The following is a 21,335-nucleotide window of genomic DNA, read 5'->3' as shown; positions in this document are numbered from 1 at the left end:
TCACACTCAGGTTCTGCAGCTCCTGGGAGTGTGAGCTGCTGCCGCTGCGCCTCCCACAGCATGCTCAGGGCCCCGTGTCCTGGCGGCTCTCACTCCCGGGGGCCGCAGAACCCGAGCGGGGGGAGCAAGGGGGCGTGCCTGCCACCGGTCTGGGGTCCCGGCTGCCGGCCCCGCTCAGCCTCTGCTGGCCTTGGGTTCCAATTCACTCAGCCGGCCGCGCGCTGAACGGGGCCGGCGGCCGGGACCCTGGCTGGCAGCCACATGCCAGGCAAAATCAGCTCGTGTGCCAAAGGTGGCGCGCGTGCCATAGATTGCCAACCCCTGTCTTAAACAGTCCTCATCATTAAAGTATCTTAAGTAGTACCTTAAGAAATGTGACTAACATCTGTCCTATGATTCACTTGTTATCTCACCCTCTTCCCGCAGATTGTGTGTGCAGTATTTGTTTTGGAAGGTTTTTTTAATTATATGTACATTCAAAGCAGACTAGAGCAACTCATTTTCTCATCAATGTCCTTTCCAGTACACTTTTTTTTCCTGCATAGGACTCATTTACTGCAGCGGAAATAAGGGTGATGCCAAGCATTAACACTGTAAAACCTCAGTGCAAAACACTAGCTCTTTTCTATAGAACAATATAATTGATGCAGCTTCCTAACCATTGTCAGCTGCTGTCTCTGTACATTTAGGGCTTATCTACATGGAGAAGTCACACCCACACAAGATAGGATGTGAATTTAAACCATTGTCAGACCACCACAACTCCCCATGGGCTACTTTTATTCTGGTAAAAGAAGGTCTTTTTCTGGTTTAGTTTGTCACTTTGGAAGCAGTTCAAGCTATGCCAAAAAAGCACTCTTATTCCAGAATAAGGAGAGAGATACTGGTGTAATTACATTGGTACAACAGGTATACCCTTAGATGCAGCCCAAAATAAAGGTACACATAAATCACTGACCAACTCTTCGGAGATTTCTCAGTCACCACAAAAAGGATGACTGAATCCTTTGTGAATAAGATGCCAAGCAGATCTTCGAAAAAACTTTTTAAAAAAACATCAATTTTTGTCTAAAATAGGCCAAAGTTTTCAAGTGAGTAGTGTTTTTTCGGTCCCCAAACATATTTTAAAGGAGTCTGATATTCAAAATTCATAGGTATCCAGTCTCTAAAAATCAGATCCCTTTAAAGCATCTCATTTTGGGGTCCTAAAGGCCAAGTCTACTTAAGAGTCTTTTACCAGCACACAGGTGACTGCAGAAACACTGAGGACACAGTAATTCAGCTATGGTTTCCAGTGGAGATGCTCACACCCAGGTGAGGCTGATCTAGTCCTTAAAATTCTGGGTTAACTGTGCAGTGTAGACATAGCATCAGTAGGAGTTAAGGCACTTTTTAAAAACAGTGGGAGACAGTCTTCTTAATGACAACTGAATTCACTTGTTTACTCATTGTTCAGAGAGAAACTGCTGTCACACTCTGTTGCCTAGAAGGAGATTAGGGTTTCTTCACTGCACCTTAAGCTTTTAGGTTTCCCTATTTCTTTCTCAGCTGCATTTGCATAAAGAATGGAACAAGAAGGCATGCATAGCCAAGACTTTCAAAAGCGGCTAGTTATTTTGGCCAGGTCCATGGGCGGCAGGCGAACGCGCCCTAGGGGGAGGCTAGCCCCCAACCCCTCCCTCCTCTGCCTGAGGCCCTTCCCCTTCTGCTCCCCTGCCAGAGCCCAGAGCACATCGCCCCACCATTTGCCCCAGTGCTGGGCAGGCGGGCAGTGTGGCCAGAATGCCCCCGGCCCCAGTGCTGGGCAGGCAACACAGCCGGGAAGCCCCCAGCCTCAGCATGGTCCCAGTGCCTGGAGGATGGATGTCATGGCCTTGCGCACCATGGGCCCCAATCTGCCTTCCCCAGCTCTCAGCTACAGAAGGGAGCAGCAGGCAGGAGGGGGCCTGGTGAAGCATGGGCAGAGCCATGCTAAGCTGTTTGGGGAGCTATAGCCTCCCCTGCCTACAATACCCACGGCCAGGTCTATATTTGAAAAGGCTTGTCAGTATGGCTATATAGATAAAAAGGCCTGCTAGCATTGATGCAGCTTATAGTGGCAAAAGTGTGCTTTTGCAGGTGTACCTTGGACCAGTTTGGCGAGCAAAATAAGCATTCATGCCAGTATAACTATACTGAGAATAGGGTTTTTGGCAATTTACAAATGTCTCAAAAAATCAGCCCTAAGTGACATTCAGGGGCATGCACAAGTTAGGGAAGAAGCAGTGGCATGGGCCCCCCAATAACTGTCAGGTGCACAAAATTCCTCCAGCCCTGGGGTAGCAGTGGCAGGGATAGGTGAGTGAGCTTCTCTCAGTCCCGGGGCCGTGGTGATGGAGAAGGAAGAGCGAGCCCTGTTGGGTCAGGGCAGGGGGTGGGAGGGAAGAGCGAGCTCCTGCCAGGGCCAGAGGAGGGTTGAGGCATAAAGCAGGGCTGGGTGCGAGCTGCGGCTGGATGAGGTGCCACCCTCTTCCAGTGGCGGTGATGACTCTGGACACGTGCTGGGCCCTTCCTGTGGATCACCCCAGCTGCAGCGGGGTCTCTTGCCTCTCCCCCTCCACGGAGATGGGGGTGGGAGCGGTGTTCTACCTCAGCCAGTGCTGGCAGCTGACTTAGAACTAGTGTGGACCAGGGGAATCGGACTGTTTAAAACAAAGCCTTGCGAAGGCCCACGGTAGGTGTTTGATGCAATGTGATTTCTGCCCAGTGCTCTGAATGTCAAAGTGAGCAAGCTCCAGCCGGGGGACAGGAGAAGCGGGCTCCTCCAAAGACTGGGGCGAGGGGAAGGCACAGAACATGCACCCCCAACCAAAAGGAATCAAAGTTAAATTTCTGCACATACCCCTGCTGACATTACTATGGCCAGGTCTACAGTCGGTGCTTTTGCTGGCACAGCTGTGTCAGCCTGGGGCACTGGATCCTGACTGGCATAGCTGTGCTGGTAAAAGCTCCTCATATAGGCATAGCGAGATAGACAAAACTTTGTTTTACCCATACAGCTTGTTTTGTTCATAGTGAGTGGTTTTACTATACAGCTTTGCCAGCAATCTGCATCCACAATAGGAGCACTTTGCCAATATGCTATACCAGTAAAGGGCTCCTTATATAGAAGCTGGTAGACTCAGCACATATTGGTAAAGTTTCTAATGCAGACCTGATCTTACCCTGTTCATGTTTAATGAAAATAGCTTTTAAATGGTCTCCATTAAACTTGAAAGTCAAAACCACCTGTGTAGGGGATAAGGAGGGATGGAGTTCCCATCTTTGTGCTAGGATGGCTGGCTGGAGCTACTATGGCTAATAATGTACGGATTCCACTATAGCTGCATCTTCATCATGGAGATGGAAACCAAAAACATTTTATAAATGGAAGCTTTAGACTCTCCCCCAGTATGTGAGAAAATCCCTAAACACAGCATGCACCCCCATCCTCTAATATTTCATTAGTGTTGGTATCAGGCTGTGTGTTTTTTCTGCAAAAATCAAGCTGCAAAATCTCTCAGGAGCATTTAAGAATTGCTGGCTTCACTATAGTAAATCTTTAGGTTTTTGTCCTCTTAAAGGAACATTGCTGTGATCTGAAGTAATTAATGAGGGGCTATTACATCTCTGATAGTGAAGTATTCTTATAGCCAATATTATTAAAAATGTCAACTATTTCTAAAAATACCTGCTGTTGTTTCATTAACATCCCTAACTGTGCTCTATTGGTTCAATAGCCTGATCTGTATTATGAACACTTTAGAAAGATTTCTCAGTTGCTAACATTGGTTTAATTGTAACAGTGTTAGCAACATTGGAAACGCTAGTGTAGACAAGGCTTCCATTTCAGTGTTCATAACCATGTCCATTAGACTTGTTTCTAGCAAGTCAGATGACAGAGTGCTAAAAATGACACCAGCAGCAAAACTAGCTGTCTACAGTAGGGATTCTAATACAGTAAAAGCTTTTCTATCTGGAATGTTACTCAATGTATATCTTTTCCTATTTAAATGGCATAAAGTGCTGAAAACCATGGTAGGGGAAAAGTGCAAAACTGGTTATTTTTAGCAAATTCCAAGACAACAGATTTCAGATATTTTATGTACATTTATTTTTGTCTTCAGCATTTGAATTTTCCTGGAGGAGGATTTCACTTAGTTTTCTTCAGCTGTTTTCCCAGAGATAAAGACCTCAGATTCTATTGCCACCTCTTATAGCAGTGGTTTTCAAACTGCAAGCCGTGACCCAGTGTAAGGCACTGGGTCACGGCGGCTAAAAGTCCTGTCAATGGTGCTGCTTGGCTAAGACAGGCTAGTCCCTACCTGTTCTGAACCCAAGCTGCACCCCAGAAGTAGCCAGCAGCAGGTCTGGCTCATAGGCGGGGGGAACCACAGGACTCCACACGCTGCCCCCGCCCCGAGCACTGGCTCCGCACTCCCATTGTCCAGTTCCCAGCTGGGGGGGGGGGGGGAGAACGGGGTGCCTGTGATCAAGAGCCACACGGAATGCTTGCGTGCCTGTGCCCAGGAGCTAGACCTGCTGCTGGCCGCTTCCAGGGTGCAGCGCGCTTCGTGATGCCAGGACAGGCAGGAAGCCTGCCTTAGGACCCCCACTACACTGCTGACGGGGAGTCACCTGAGGTAACCCTGTGCCCCAATCTCCTGCCCCAGCCCTGAGCACCCCCAAACCCAGAGCCCCTTCCTGCATCCCAAACCCCTCATCCCCAGCCCCACCCCACAGCCCTCACCCCAACTGTGTGCTCCAGCCCTGGGCCTCTCCCACACCCAAAGTCCTCATTTCCAGCTCCGTTGGGTCATGGGCATCAACAATTTTCTTCAACTAGGTTGCCAGAAAAAAAGTTTGAAAACCACTGATGTAGACAGAGCTATTCCTTTTGACACAGCTACTGCGTCTTGGGGAGGTGGATTAACTATGCCAACAGGAGACTGGTCTTCACTTAAGCACTACAGTGATGCTGTTGAGCTGATGCAGTGTTTTAAGTATAGATCTGCCCCGAATCTATTGACTTACAGGGTGTCCTGCAAAGTCTATTTCCCTGGACTTCTGGGGAAGGGATAATATAATGTCTCGGTATTTTCACAGAGTTTGGTCCATGTTCTTTATTTGTTTATACTCTGGTGGATTATATTGTCATTTAGGATAGGTTGTTGTGAGACCAACAGCATGTTTGTTTTATTGGGTGTGTCTTCACCACCATTAACTGACATTAGCCTAGGTTGAGCAAGAGCAGTCACACTGCACAACACAAGATGCAAAAAACCCAGAGATATTAATATTAGTGCTACATCTGTGAGTGCAAGTGCTATAAATTGAGCCACTCTCTCTGAGAACTCGTCTGTCCTTTTTGGGCACCCATGGAGAATTGTGGAAGGCATCAGAGGATTGCAGAGTAGCCACGTTAGCAGCTGCTGAATTGTGTTAACTCAAGGTTTACTCTATACCCCTGACAGGCCAACTATCTTGAGTTAAAAGCACCACCACTCCTGAGTTAAGGGGTTTTCTACGTAGAGGGACTCCAATTTAACTTTGCAGTAGGAACAAGTTCATTACTTTGGGTTGTGTATGTTTTATAAAAATGTCAAGGTGCCAAGATGGTTTATGAAAGATGAAAATAAATGAATAGCTTAAGTCTTGGCTTTATTTGGAACTAATTCCAATTCAGCCATCATGTCCAGAAACTGTAGCTTCAAGGTGTAAATTGCTAATGTAGATAAAGGAAAGCAACAATTTACACTTGCCTTGCTTACATTTGGGATTTGCACCAGTGTAGTGACACCAAATCTCAAGGATATAAAAGACCTTAGATTACTTGATACTATAGGTTCATATTCTACCAGGGATGACTCATTCCTTCATTCTTACAAGGTACAGTATGGAAACTGAGTTCCCTGTAGTATTTTGTGTATGGAATCTCTTATATAATATTTTAAAAGGTGAGGTCTCATCCATTCAGCATGGATATCAAAAATCCCATGGTACTTTATAGAAGAGGAGGGTTAGCTTCAGAGTCATTGATCAAAATGTTCCTTCCTTCCCTCACTGTTCTGTAGCATGTTGTGCACTAATGAGTTGCTGCAGGTGGCTACAAGATGCATTTCAGTGGTGCTGAATATAGACAGAATGCAAAATGGTTTGAAATAATTCAGGATGAGATTATGTATAAATGTACATTACTTGAAATTTGCAGCTTGCATGAAGTGTAAATGGACTGTCTGCCTCAGACACCTGAGCTGTTAAACATGGGGGGAAGCAATCCTGGCATCTTCCTTGACAAAATAAGCTGTAGGTGATCATACTTTGAGTTAACAGCAGCAATTGAAGTAAACCTTAAGCTTCTGAAGAAGAGACAATGAAAGCAGACAAGCTATGTAACAGATTTACAAGATATAAATTGTCCTCTCAGCAGTATTTTAATTTGCACAGACTGGACTGTATGTGCAGAAATATTTAACGGGTACAAAATGTGATGTATTCCTCTTCAATTTCTCTGCCAGAAATAGCAACCAAGTTACACAAAGCTGACAAATGAGCAAAGGATTCGATTAAGAGATTTAATACCTAGTTGAATTACTGTCACTAGGATAAAAATTCTATCTGCAGGTATAGTCTGTCACAACACTATCTTTCACACACCTTCCTGTGGAATAATTGAGGTAATTCCTGAGTGGCTCTAGAATTCCCTCTTTCACCAAGCAACTCAGTGTCATATGTGAGCACTTCAAAGTATTTTCAAGGATTTCTAGTAAGAGAGGAAGCATTGGGATTGGGAGTCAAGACCTTAGTTCTAGTCCTGGCTCTAGCTCATGACTTGGCCAAATCATTTAACTTTCACCATATTTCAGCTTATATCTGGAAACGGGGGAACAAACACCTCAAAGGTATGTTGTAAGGCATAAACAATATTTATATCATGCTCTGAGATGGAAGGTGTGATAGTAGTCTAAAGCACTATTTTGTTCCTTTAGTTAAATGTTAGACCTAATGGGAAACTGGTTTTGATTAGTCTCACAAGGTGATATTAAAGCAGGTTTTACTATATGTTGGCTAGACCAATTCTACTATAAATAAGTATTGTAAGCTGTGAAAGTGCAAAGGTTTGCCGTTTTGATTTTCTTAACCTTGATAGCACTTTTTGATGAGGTTCCCTTTTTTTAAATGCAAGGATATTTTCTTCTCTCCATTTCATGTTGATTAAAAACAACAAGATTCTCAAGATACACACTTTGAAAGTGATGGGACTGATAGGTCCCCAGGCAGGTTCCCTAAGTGCGTGTGTGGCACTAAATAAGCTGCTGAGCCACCACAAAGTTTACAGGGAACTTAAGTTCATTGATATTCTTTTTCTAGCCTGCAAAAAAAACCCTACTATTTGGATAACAATCGCTATCTTTTAAAAGCTGCTACAAAGCTTGCACAGTGTCATAATAGATAGCTAAGGGTTAATGTTTTTACCTGTAAAGGGTTAACAAAGGGAACCAAACACCTGACCAGAGGACTAATCAGGAAACAAGACTTTTTCAAATCTGGGTGGAGGGAAGTTTTGGGTGTGAGTTCTTTGTCTTGGTTCGGTGACCCTCTCGGCTCTGAGACTGATCTTTCTATCTTCTGTTTCCAAGTTGTAAGTACAAGGATAGTAAGACAATAGGTTTATATTTTTTTTGTATTTAAAACATTCCAGCAACTACACACATGTAAATTGTATTCTTTTTGGATAAGGCTGTTTATTCATTTTTTCTTTTAAGCAATTGACCCTGTACATTGTCACCTTGATACAGAGACCTATTATGTCTTTTTCTTTCTTTTTATATAAAGCTTTCTTTTTAAGACCTGTTTGAGTGTTTTTCACTTGTTAAGGCTAAGAAACGAAGGGAGGGGGAAAATCTGTGTGTTAGATTTACTAAGCCTGACTTTGCATACCCTCTGGGTGAGGGGAGAGAGAGATTTGATCTCTTGGTACTTGTGTTTCAAGGACTTGAAGCAGGGAAATCTGGGAGGAGGGGGAAGGGAAATGGTTTATTCCCCTATGTTGTGAGACTCAAGGAATCTGAGTCTTGGGGTTCCCCAGGGAAGGTTTTGGGGAGCCAGACACTGGAATTTTTCTGGCTGGTGGCAGCGATATCAGATCCAAGCTGGTAATTAAGTTTGGAGGTTTCATGCTAGCTTCTCATGTTCTGAACTCTAAGGTTCAGATCTGAGTAGGAGAGTTATGACACACAGCAACAACTTTTCCTAAAAATTTTAAACAATGTTATTCCCACCTGTCTTTTTAAAATGAGTGTTCTCCCAGAGTGTTGTGTGTAAGGGAGCTGGTGAAGTTATGTTTTGAGGTTTTGTTGCTGCATAATCTTAAAGCAGGCCTTCAAAACCCTTAAGCTTAGATGTCCCAGGACCAAATACTTGAACAGGACACCTATACAGTAAGACTTAACTGAATGTTTTAGTGGTAGGGATGTAAAAGGGGAGAAGAGAGGGGAAATTCGCCAAATAGCTGGAAGTAAGAGTTGAGGAAACAATGGATAACATACACACTTGGCTTTCAGAAAAACCTGCTTTAGTTCAATCATCCGTTATTTAATTTGATGCAGTAATGACTGAGTGAAATTTTATGACCTGCTAGGATGACAGACAAGATAATGGCCTTCATTTTATTTATTTATTTTTAGAAGAGGAGGATGCTATTCTAGCTTGTCAAGTCAAGAGAGGCTTGAGCAAGAAAAAAAAAAAAAGTAGAAGCACCAGTGGAAAGTTGGAGGGTTAAAATGATAATAGGAAAGATCAAGCAGAGACTGGGTTTTAGATTAGTAAAGTTTATTTATGCATTTTACTTAAAGAAAACATTACAAATTAAACAAATACATGACAAAAGGAAATCTGTTAATCTGGAACTGAAAGTGAGATGAAAGCAGAAAGTTGTTTGTGTCCAGACTAATTCAAAACTAACATAGGAATATAAGAATGGCCATCCTGGGTCAGAACAATGGTCCATCTAGCACAGTATCCTGTCTTCTGATAGTGGCTGATGCCAGGTGCTTCAGACAGAATGAACAGAACAGGGCAATTATGTGATCCATCCCCTGTCATCCCAGCACCCAGCTTCTGGCATTCATAGGCTAGGGACACCCAGAGCTAGGAGCTGCATCCCTGGCCAGTCTTGGCTAATAGCCATTGATGAACCTAGCCTCCATGAACTAATAGTTTTTTTTTTACCCAGTTATTCTTTTGGCCTTCACAACATCCCCCAATAACAAATTCCACAGGTTGACTGTGTGTTGCGTGAAGTACTGCCTTTTGTTTGTTTTAAACCAGCTGCTTAGTCATTTCATTGGATGGCCCCTAGTTCTTGTGTTGTGAAGGACTAAATACTTTCATTGTTCAGTTTCTCCACACCCTTCATAATTTTATAGGCCTCTAGCATATTCCCTCCCACTTACTAGTCCCTTTTCCAAGCTGAATAGTCCTAGTTTTTTTTAATCTCTCCTCATATGGAAGATGTTCTATACCCTTAATCACTTTTGGCCATCTCTGTATCTTTTCCAATTCCAATATATCTATTTGAAATGGGGAAACCAGAACTGTGCACAGTATTCACTGTGTGGGTGCACCATGTATTTATACAGTGGCATTATGATATTTTCTGTCTTATTATCTATCCCTTTCCTAATGGTTCCTGACATTGTTAGCTTTTTTGACTGCCACTTCACACTGACCAGATGTTTTCAAAGAATTATCTGCAATGACACCAAGATCTCTGGGTGATAACAGCTAATTTAGATCCCATCATTTTGTATGTATAGTTGAATGATGTTTTCCAGTCTGCACTACTTTGCATGCATCAACAATGAATTTTATCTGCTATTTTATTGCCCGGTCACCTAGTTTGGTGACATCTTTGTAACTTTTCATAATCTGCTTTGAACTTAACTCTAAGTAATTTTGTTTAGTCTTCAAATTTTGCCACCTGACTGTTTCCCTTTTTCCAGATAATTTATTAAAGTTGAACAGTACGGGTCCCAGTACAAATCCCTGGAGATCGCCACTATCTACCTCTCTCCAGTCCGAGAACTGTCTTTTTATTCTTACTCTTTGTTTCCTGTCTTAACCAGTTACTGATTCATCAAGACTTTCCCTCTTATCCCATGACTGCTTACTTTGCTTAGAGCCTTTGGTGATGGACATTGTCAAAGGCTTTCTGAAAGTCCAAGTACACTGGATCAACTTGTCCACATTTGTTGACCTCCTCAAAGAATTCTAATGGATTGATGAGGCATGATTTCCCTTTACAAAAGGCATGTTGACTCCAACATATTCATCTGTGTCTGATAATTCTGTTCCTTACTATAGTTTCAACTAACTTGCCTAGTACTGATGTTAGTCTTACTGGCCTGTAATTGGCAGGATGGCCTCTGGAGCCTATTTTAAAAATTGGTGTCGCACTCACTCTTCTCCAGTCATCTGGTACAGAAGCTAATTTAAGTGATAGTTACATGCTCACATGTCAGAAGTATTTACTGTGGTATGTAACCTAAGTTTGAGACCAGTATTGGAAGAAACTACATTGCACAGTGACAGGTATTTGTATAATATTGCATGAAACACTCTTAATGTCATAATGAACTGGATAGGTCATCCTTACCTGGTGTCTGTAATTGTACCAGCCATTTGACCCTGCTACAATGACAATCCAGTGCTTGCCTCCATCTTCAGGATCCTCGAGAGGAAGCGTGCTGATTCCCAAGATACAGCCTAGCAATACAATCGCTTTCAAAATCATTTTTTCTTTCTTTCTTTACTCCACAACTTCAGCAACTAAGGAATAAATTTGAAAGATTAGGTCAGAAAACAGCAGAATAAAGCCAAAGCAGCAATTCTGCATTTCAAAAATATAGCACATCACAATACAGGTGAGACTCAGTTCCTAGTAGTTTGACATTGAAGTGAAAATACAATACCCTAGAACAGGGGTCGGCAACCTTTCAGAAGTGCTGTGCCAAGTCTTCATTTATTCACTCAAATTTAAGGTTGTGTGCCAGTAATACATTTTAATGTTTTAGAAGGTCTCTTTCTATAAGTCTTATATATAACTAAACTATCGTTGCACATAAAGTAAATAGATTTTTAAAATGTTTAAGAAGCTTCATTTAAAATTAAAATGCAGAGCCCCCCAGACTGGTGGCCAGGACCTGGGCAGTGACAGTACCACTGAAAGTCAGCTCGCATGCCACCTTCAGAACCTGTGCCATAGGTTGCCTACCCTGACCTAGAATAAAAGCCTTTGAAGGAATACAAATTAATCTGAAATGGACCAAAATAAATGAAGCCAAAAGATTGGGATATTTTGTTCTACAATAGCTAGTAAATTGGTTAGGACTCATACATGTGAAATGAGTATCACTATCAACCACATTTTACAGATAAAAATCTTCTGAAATAAAACCCAGACTTTTCATAAAATAGAATGAAAAATTTGTTTGTTCAGTCCCTGCGTATGTAATTCATTGAGTATGTTCCAGGTACTCTTTCCTCACCGCTGAGCATATGAGCCCCAGCTAGGAGCCTGGGCTTTTTAGGTCTGTCAGTTCAACTGGTAGTGGTGGTGCCAGCCAAAGAGGCAGACTTCAATTCTACTTTCTGTTTGGGGAGAAGAGCTTGGATAACTTCAATTTACAACTGGGAAAGGAGTAGCCAATGAGCAGCACCACAGCTGCTATACAGCAATGCAGGCACAAAGTGTCAATTCACCCTTAACAGCCTTTTCCAAAAGACTCAGCTAGAAGAGGCACAAGGAAGTAGTGTTACTGTTCTGGGGGAGAAATGGAGAGAAATTCTATTGCTCTGCACTATGTAATCCTTTATGTTGGTGCAAAGTGGGTGTAAGGTGCTACCAAATCAGTATGTTATAAACAGCGTAGGTCATATTAAACCAAAATAATTTCTATATTTTTTTGCCACAAGTGCAAATCTGCTGCATCTAATGTGCTTTAATAAATCAAATTCTGTTCTTTCATAATAATCATTCACCTTTAGTGAAACAAAGATGAGACGCTTCCCCCCAGCCACCCTAAGTAAACAGCATTTTACAATAATCCAGTTACCAAAACCAAGTTTGGTAGCTAAATATTACTGTGATGTATATAAAGTTGTGGAGATGAGGCAGTATGCTTCAGCACTGCTTTCTGAGGAGCAAAACCACCAGCTCACAAGTCTGCACTAACACTACATAGTGGGCATATCACCATTACGCCTTTACCAGATCACTGACTAGGCAAAACCAGCTTCAGTTCCTCACTGTACCAAAGCCATCTGCCCCACTGACTACCCAAAACACCCCAAAAAAGCAAAGTAGCCAACATCACTTCTGAAATTGCAGTGTGTGGTGGTGAAGCATTTCTGAATGGCACATAGCACAAGTCCTTTTCAAGACTGGCTCTACAGGCCACCAATAATTCTGTCAATAGTTTAGCAAAAGAGAATATACCTTTGAAAGGAGAAGGGAAAAAACTTTTAATGGGCTGACAGACATACACAAAGTGCAGGGGATCATATTGGATCATTCCCTATTAACCAGAACCGCTTGTGACTTTTGTATTGACAAATTCCAATACAGAGATAGGGGTAAGAGGGAATCAAAGCTAAAGTAGTGTTACTATTTGCCTTCTTTCTAAAGCTTGTTAGATCCTAGAAGACTTGTGATTCATCTCTCCATGGCTTAAACCACTGCAGGCAAACATGTGGTTTGGAAGTGCATGCTTAAATTTATTTAGGATTTATTAGACTGAATTATTAGCTACTTCATTCAATTGCAATAACTTTTGTTAATGAGCTAAAAACACATTGCTTCTTTCAGCATATAAGGAACTAACAAGCAAAGTTTGTCTACAACTAGATGGTTATAGTTTTAACACCTATTGCATTCTGCAGGAACACAAACTAGCCCACCAACAAAAACTAAGTTGTCCATTTTGCCACTCAATTCAGAAGTTTCAGACATATAACTTAACAGAGCTAATCTTAACAGAACAGCCATGGTCTTGGAGAGATGCCATGTTTACAGCATGCACACAAAGTACATAATTGTGCTGTGAACAACAGATCAGCCGTCCAGGCAGAGATATTTATTCATCTGCGAAATACCATAAATTTACATGGTGCCTTGCAATCCCCTGCCAAATTTGGTTTCATGATTAGAGGTATTTGGACTATAGCTACATTCAGGCTCTCTTCCTCTCTCTGGTAGTCCTAAAATTCAACTGACTTGGGTTTAATTCTATGCTACCAGTTAAATGTCATGCTAACAGATCCTTCAGACCTCAACATTTGTTTTTTGCAGGAAACCTTTTTCCAGATTTGTTCACTGAGGCAGAACATCCAGACGTTAGTCAAGATACATGATTCTTGTTTATCAAAACTGCTGAGAGGAAATAGATGACTCAGGATTAAACATTAGAAACTAAACCTTTCACAGAATGTTTAGTTCTATAGATTTAGGTCATTGGTTCAAAACCAGGTCATGTCAATGCTATCATCTGATCCTTGCTCAGAGGCCTATGTGAAATGAGGTGGTGGATCTCTTGTCCAGTTTCTAACAGACAGATGTCAAAAACCATCACTATAATTGGCATGAGTTAGCAGGTCTCAGTAGACAAGCCAAGGAGTTGAATGGGAATGAAGACTAAACTACTCCCATTCTAATGCTGGTCCCCTTTCAGATAGCGCTGATAACCATCCTGTGCTATGGATAACTAAAGGACAACATGGCCCCAGGCCTGCTATTCTAGATCCTGTCTTGGGCAGACATGTACAGGGAAAAAATACTCAAGCCTAGGGATTTAAGACATGTAAATTAATTTCACTGTAAATTATATTGAGGAAACCAAATGTCTATTTCTTGGTATCAACAATATGGCGAATGCAAGGTGTTATGGCCTCCTGGCAAACTGAGCCCATCCCAAACCAATCTCTGGAAAGGTGCTTAAAATGATCTATTCAATATTTGTCCCCCACTGGCAATCTTGTCACACCAAAGCTTTTCCTGACTACATGATCGCCAGCCATATAGTTGTATTTCTGGCTACACATGCTTCAGAATTTTGTTGGTCTTCATTCTAATATGTCCATAGCAAGAAGGCCATCAAAACCAAACCAGCACTGATGGTGGCAGTTGCTGGGTTTGGGCTTCAAATAACCTCATTTCTGATCTTGTCCTGCTGCTTGATATGAAACAGCTGACAGATTACAAGAATCAAAAACTTCAAAGGAGTGTTTTTTAGCTTTCAGTGCTCACCTTCCATTTCCACATGATAGTCTGTATAACAGTGGTTCTATAGATCTGCAGCTTTGCAGCAAGCTTAATGCCACATCCATGCCACAGAGCCTGCTGAAGGGCCCAAAACATGGCAGCAGCTGCTGCTATACATGTATCTACATCGTTCAAGCACCCTGCAGCAGTATCTGTAACTCTACCCAAATGTTTAAAAGCTGCCACCTGCTCAATGTCTCATCTTGACAGGTTAATACTGAGCTGGTTGTAATCTGGAGCTGGAGTCATCTTGATGGTAATGACCAGGAACTTAAATTTTATCTGGATTAATAAAACCACCAGTGTGTGCTGCTTCTTTGCTCAACCAGACTGGCCATCAGCTGCAGTGATTCACCAAATTGAGTCAACAAGGCAGTGTCATTGGCATATTGAAGATCTCAAAGCAGAATGGAGTTCAGCTCAATGTTTAATAGACCTTAACTTTTAAATAGAGATTAATTTCTGTACATTTGCAGTATTTACTTTTCATCAGTCCTATTTGTTTTTGTTCTGTTTCATGATTTAGTCCTTGTTTTAAATTTAGAGCAGAAAAAAGTAATTAAACTAGACAGAGCAATACTAGCAAGTTACAAAAAAAGTCAAATGCTAAAATCTGCAGGGTTATCTGAATAGCTTTTAGAACAAACTCAAACAGCAAATGTTTAACAAAGAAAGCTACTATACTAAAATCACTGCTTGATTCTAACTTTTAAAAAATGTCTATCTGAAGGACAAGCCTAGACTGTTGGTAAGGTGTTAGGCAGATTAAAAAGACAGTGTTCTGTGCTGAGCTGAAAGAGGACACCAGACCAGTAATGTGGGGGGGGGGGGGGGGGAATATATTCCTTGTCACATGCTATACCTTCAGGTCACAAATTGCAACAGGAAACCTGGTAATCAAATTAATTGAACAAGAATTCACAGGTACACAACAAACATACAATTGTAATAAGTTCATTTGTTTTTATTTTTAAAAGACAACTGCAATTCTCAGTCTAGTAATAAAGTAGAAGCTTGGGAATACACAGTTTGTGCAGTATGTCCTGTTATACAAGACAAAGAAATGGTCTCTATCGTGAAGGGTTTAAAATTCACACAAAGATCAGATGTGCTGGGTGACAATTTATCACAATTATGGGTGATAATTTAGATCTAATTACCTAGTCACCTTAGATACAGCAATTTTAATACCCGATTACAAGAGATCTTCTCTATATTTAGAATGATAAGTATTGCAGTTGTTTACAGCTACAGTAGAACACAAAAGTTACGAAAACCAGAGTTACAAACTAACTGGTCAACCACACACACCTCATTTGGAGCTGGAAGTATGCAATCAGCAGAGACACACAAAAAAGCAGATACTGTACAATACAGGACTGTGTTAACTACTAAAAAAGGGAAAGTTTTTTAAAAAGTGACAAGGTAAGGAAACTGATTCAGTGCTTGTTTCGTTTAAATTGCATGATTAAGAGCAGTACTGTTCTTCCGCATAGTAAAGTTTCAGTGCTGTATTAGGTCAATGTTCTGTTGTAAACCTTTGAACAACCATAATGTTTTGTTCTGAGTTACAAACATTTCAGAGTTATGAACCTCCATTCCTGAGGTTTGTAACTCTGAGGTTCCACTGTACTTAACTAGCTCTCCATTAATGCATTAGCTGAAATATGTCTAACTATAGCCGAGCTACAATAAATGAAATAATTGGCTCTTTAAATGAATTTAGTGAGTAAACACTGGATCTGGAGGAATCTAGTTTTTCTAAACAGCTTTTAATTTCTTTGATTAAATTCTATGCTAATTGAGCTGTCAGTTCAAAATTCCAATTGTCTAGGAAATATTTTTACTGTAATTTGCTTCCCTTCAGCTGCTTCTCTTACCCACTGGCCACCTTGTTTACAAATCAAGTCACAATTCCATTCCAATGGAAGGTATTTTCATAGTGCTAGTCACTGTAGTATCTAGGTGCTGAGTTTCCCAGGAAAACTGGGGGAAGGCCCAACACACGAGTCATAAAACTCATTCTGCAACTAATGTCAACAGGTCAAAATTTGGGTGTCTAAAGTTAAGCACCCAAATACAGTAGAACCTTGTCATAACATAATTCCTAGATTTGGACCTTAGCATCCAAAATATGGGTGTTGCACGAAAACCTCCAAGCTTAGTTACCGGCTTGGACCTGGTAAAGCTGCCACCACCCAAAAGATTAGAGTGTTTTGGGGCACTCTGGTCCCCCCAACAACCTTCCCTGGGGACTCCAAAGACCCAAATTCCTTGAGTCTTACAACAAAGGGGAATAAACCATTCCCCCCCCCTCTTCCAGGTGTTCCCTCCCTGGATTCCTGGAGAGATACACAGAAGCAAGCTCCGTGAATCTAAACAGAGGGACTCCACCCTCCCCATTTCCAGTCCTGGAAACACAAGTACTTCCCTCTTCACCCAGAGGGTATGCAAAGTCAGGCTTAGTAAATCTAACACAGAGATTTTCCCCCCGACTTCTTCCTCCCACCAATTCCCTGGTGAGTTGCAGACTTAATTCCCTGGAATTCCCACTAAAGAAAAACTCCAACAAGTCTTAAAAAGAAAGCTTTATAAGAAGAAAGAAAAATACATAAAAATGGTCTCTCTGTATTAAGGTGACAAATACAGGGTCATCTGCTTAAAAGAAAAAATGAACAAACAGCCTTATCCAAAAAGAATACAATTTAACACATTCCAGCAACTACACACATGTAAATACAAAAGAAAACAATATAAACCTATGGTCTTCCTATCTTTGTACTTACAACTTGGAAACAGAAGATTAGAAAGCTGGAGACAGAAAAATCACTCTCATAGCCGAGAGGGCACAGACACAAGACAAAGAACAAGGAACTCACACCCAAAACTTCCCTCCACCCAGATTTGAAAAAGTCTTGTTTCCTGATTGGTCCTCTGGTCAGGTGTTTCAGGTTATTCCTTTCCAGGTGAAAGAGACATTAACCCTTAGCTATCTGTTTATGACAAACCTCAGTTACAAACATCTCAGGAATGGAGGTTGTTAGTAAATCTGAAATGTTTGCAACACTGAACAAAACATTATGGTGGTTCTTTCAAAAAGTTTACAATTAAACATTGATTTAATACAGCTTTGAAACTTTACTATGCAGAAGAACAATGCTGCTTTTGACCATCTTAATTTAATTAAAACAAGCACAGAAACAGTTTCCTTACCTCATCAATTTTTTTAAAACTTTCCCTTTTGTAGTTTACATTTAACACAGTACTGTACAGTCTTTGCTTTTGTTTGTCTCTGCTGCTGTCTGGTTGCATACATCCAGTTCCAAATGAGGTGTGTGGTGACTGGTCAATTTGTAACTCTAGTGTTTGTAACTGAGGTTCTAGAGTGAGTGGCTGGACCAGAAGTGCAAAGTACCTACAGCTCTCACTGAAATCAGCATATAGAAAGTCTCCTAATTTCTATAATTCAGTGGGGATTTTCCCACTTTACTGCTTGCAAAATTTAATATTTTTAAAAGGGAATTAAAGGGTTAGAAATCAATAGTTACTGCATGAAGCTTTATTAAATCCGCTAGTGACTTATGTATGCATTTATTACTGGAATTAGTGGTTTATTGTAATCATTTATGCAAAAAAATGGTAGTCATTGAAAATGTGAAAAGGCCATATTTACAGTATATAGAAAGTATTCCAGTCCACATTTTAATCAGACAGTCTTTATTTTACAATAAAAATTGTGTAAGGTTACTTGAAGCAATTTTAAACTTAGAGCAATTTAACAAACTGCTATCCCAGTGCTAGCGCATCCATTCCTACAGCAGCAGGAACAGTGACATGCCCCCATTTCCCAGCAAAAATGAGACCGCAGCTCCTCCCTGTGACTGAGACAAACCACTAGCCCTATTCTTAAGATCCTATGAAGTCCAGGTTGTAACATGACACTTCGAGGTCTCAAGTGAAACCCTTTCAGCTGTCAAATCCACCTACTCACATACTTAACATGCAGGAACATTCTGTCAGTATTTTTTTATCATGAAATCGCACTCCAAGCTGCAGGTACAAATATGAATGTAGAAATTTATATAATGTGTTATGCATCATTCTGTAAAAGAGACCACTATTTCTTTGAGTGCGAACAGGGTAAAAGATAGGCACTTTGGTCAGCCATGGTAGAACAAGTTGGTTCTGACACTTGAACAGCGAAGAGGCTGGTTTGGGGAAATAACTAACTAACTAGAAAACTTTGTACTTTAAACATTTTTCTGATCTTTTATTACTATGTGTCTTGCCATTTTATATTTTAGACTTTTCAGGGCAGAAACAGTGTCATACTGTGTACTTCTAAAGTGTTCAGTCCAATCCTGATTAGAGTTTGGGGCACTAAAATATAAATGTTTAACACATTTTCATAAAGCTAATACTGCCCATCTCAACTGTAAATAAATGCATGTGTGTGCAGTAGGACATTTCCAACTTAATCTGCATTGTGTGGGGAAAGTCCATTATCTATACAGGAAATTTTTAAATTCTTTTGACTAGTGTTCCAATGAAAACCTTATCCTAGAGCAGTGGCTCTCAGCCTTTCCTCAGGAGACTCATTTGTCTTGCATACCCCCAAGTTTCACCTCACTTAAAAATTACTTGCTTACAAAATCAGACAAAAATAAAGTGTCACAGCTCACTTACTGAAAAATTGCTTACTTGTTCATTTTTACCATACAATTATAAAAATTGTAATATAAATACAGTACTTACATTTCAGTGTATATTATATAGAGAAGTATACACAAGTCATTGTCTATGAAACTTTACTTTGTACTGGCTTGCTTAATGCATTTATGTAGCCTGTTATAAAACTAAGCAAATATCTAGATGAGTTGATATAGCCCCTGGAAGACCTCTGCATATTCCCAGGGGTATGTGTACCCCTGGTTGAGAACCAGTCCTAGAGAGTACTGCCAGACAGTAAGAGACAGCTTCTCCCACAAAACTGTTCACACTTTCTTCTATGTCCTTCCCTTTATGCATGGAATGCTTTTCCTGAGCTGCTCTTCAAAGTCAGTACCTCTCTCCAAGTTGTTCATCAGCACAGCTGAATGTGAAGTGTAAGAAGAGAAACTGACTAATAACAGCTAGACTGAGGTGCAACTGGTGATAGTCCTTATGTTAAACATCAGGAATGCTCAAGCTGAAGCTATTCCTCAATTTGACCACTTTGTATATTTTTCCTCTACACTTGCATCTACTTTTAGATTGCACAGGGACTATGGCTTCCTTTGTTTATTCAATGCCTAACATTATGGGTGCTATTGGAAACAAATAGACATCAAGTGGATCTAGTTTAAGTCTGTCAGTGGTGCTCAAAATGTTGTATGAATTTATTATTAATGATACTACCCACTCACAAGCTCCGAAGTGACTTCCCCACAACACTCTTAACCTGCAAAAAAGTTTCCTTAAGAAAGCCACAGGTCACAGGTGCAGTTTTCTTTTAGTTCCTGCTTACCATTTCCTTATCTCAGTATGAACTGCTGCACCTGGATTTTGTAGCTGATCAAATGTTTCTCTACTTGAAACGTCTTTTTTCGTGGGTTTCTTTTACCACTACCACTAACAAAGGCTGGATACTGAAATGAACACCCATGAATTAACGAGGGGAAGTTACTCTTAGCCCCTCGTATACTTGACTAAAACTCCTTGGCTGGTGGGTCAACGGCTACAAGCTGAGCCTGTTGATTTAAGGGGTCCTGGCACAGTATTAGTGGGAATGAGCCGTTACCCCCATCCCCTACCTACTCTTTGTGGGGTGCAGGTCCCCAGCGAGCTGAGGAAAGCCCATCGTCCCCCCTTCTCCCCAACAACGCACCTGTACCCACTGCCCCCCGCGGGCTGCGATGACCGGACAGGCCGGAGCTTTGCTCGGTCCCTTTCCCACTTCAATGCCCCCGTCCCCAGCACAGGGTGGATCCCCGGCGCCCCTGCCGCTGGTGCCCAGACCCCCAGCAGGGCGAGGTCCCTCATCCCCCGCCCCCATCCCTACAGCCATTTCTTCCCCCCGCTCCCCAGAAGGGCTCCCCGCCGCCCAGCCCCCCTCCCGCTCCCCGCCCCGCGTGCCCAGGCTGCTTTCCCTTCGCCCGCCCAGCCAGCGCGGCCTCCCTCCGAGCCGGCTCTTACCTAGACCGGGTACTAGGCGGGAATCGCCCCTATCTCCTCACACGCACCTCAGCTGCTGTGATTTGCGGCTGACGGTCGCGGGGGACTCTATAGAGCCAGCCGGCCTCAGGCTAGGCGGGGAGACAGGTGAGTGGCGGCTCCATCAGCCAATCCTGTCAGGGCAGAGACCCAGCACGAGGCCGTCCAAATGGACACTACACTTCCCAGAATGCTGTGCTCTATCTCCGGCAGCAAAGCCAATGGCCCTCGGTGCAATGCATGCTGGGAGTCGTAGTGCTGGAGTGTTCAGTCTGAAATGTAAGGGATCGGCACAGTTTGGCACGAGATGGTTGTGCCCCATTGAGAACGCAACCTGGGCAAGATCTAGGCTACAGCCCACCCCTGAGGTGACCATCATTGTTGGGTGGAAATAACGGAAAAACCACATGCAAATTGAGGGACACCACTTTATTTTAAGGAGCATTTTAGGGAAATGCCATTTCCCTTAGCATAGTATATATTTCTCTTGTATACAATTCTACAAGTATACAGTGCAATTAGCATAAGCTTCTATTTAATTTTAGATTTGTACTTATAAGTTTAATACATTTAGTACATCATAAAATAAGGGACAAGTGGTCACCCTAAGGGACAAACAATGAAATAAGGGTGTGTCCCTTAAAAATAAGGGATTGAGTTGTGACCCTACCACAACGTGTCTGTAAAGCACTTTGAAGTGATGTATAAGTGTTAAATATTATAGGGTTTTTTTGACAGGATTAATTTAGTGGCATCATTATAATTCTATTGCTGTAGTTATAGCCTTAATAATTCTCCATGTGGA

General features: G+C 41.7%; 1 protein-coding gene across 1 annotated transcript in view; it reads right to left on the bottom strand.

Moving 5' to 3' along the window:
* Positions 1–20,685, bottom strand: part of LGMN (legumain) — a 45,130-nt gene extending 24,445 nt beyond the window's left edge. The window contains exons 1-2 of the mRNA XM_030558886.1: positions 20,513–20,685; positions 10,676–10,848 (exon numbers count right to left, since the gene is read on the bottom strand). Of these exons, the coding sequence (XP_030414746.1) occupies positions 10,676–10,813 (138 nt within the window). The 5' untranslated portion in view covers positions 10,814–10,848; positions 20,513–20,685. The remainder of the gene's footprint in view (positions 1–10,675; positions 10,849–20,512) is intronic.
* Positions 20,686–21,335: the final 650 nt, after the last annotated feature.

Source organism: Gopherus evgoodei, chromosome 4 (assembly GCF_007399415.2).
Source record: "Gopherus evgoodei ecotype Sinaloan lineage chromosome 4, rGopEvg1_v1.p, whole genome shotgun sequence".
Lineage (NCBI taxonomy): Eukaryota > Metazoa > Chordata > Testudines > Testudinidae > Gopherus > Gopherus evgoodei.
The sequence above is the reverse complement of the archived record's forward strand: the minus strand, read 5'-3'. Positions and strand labels throughout refer to the sequence as shown.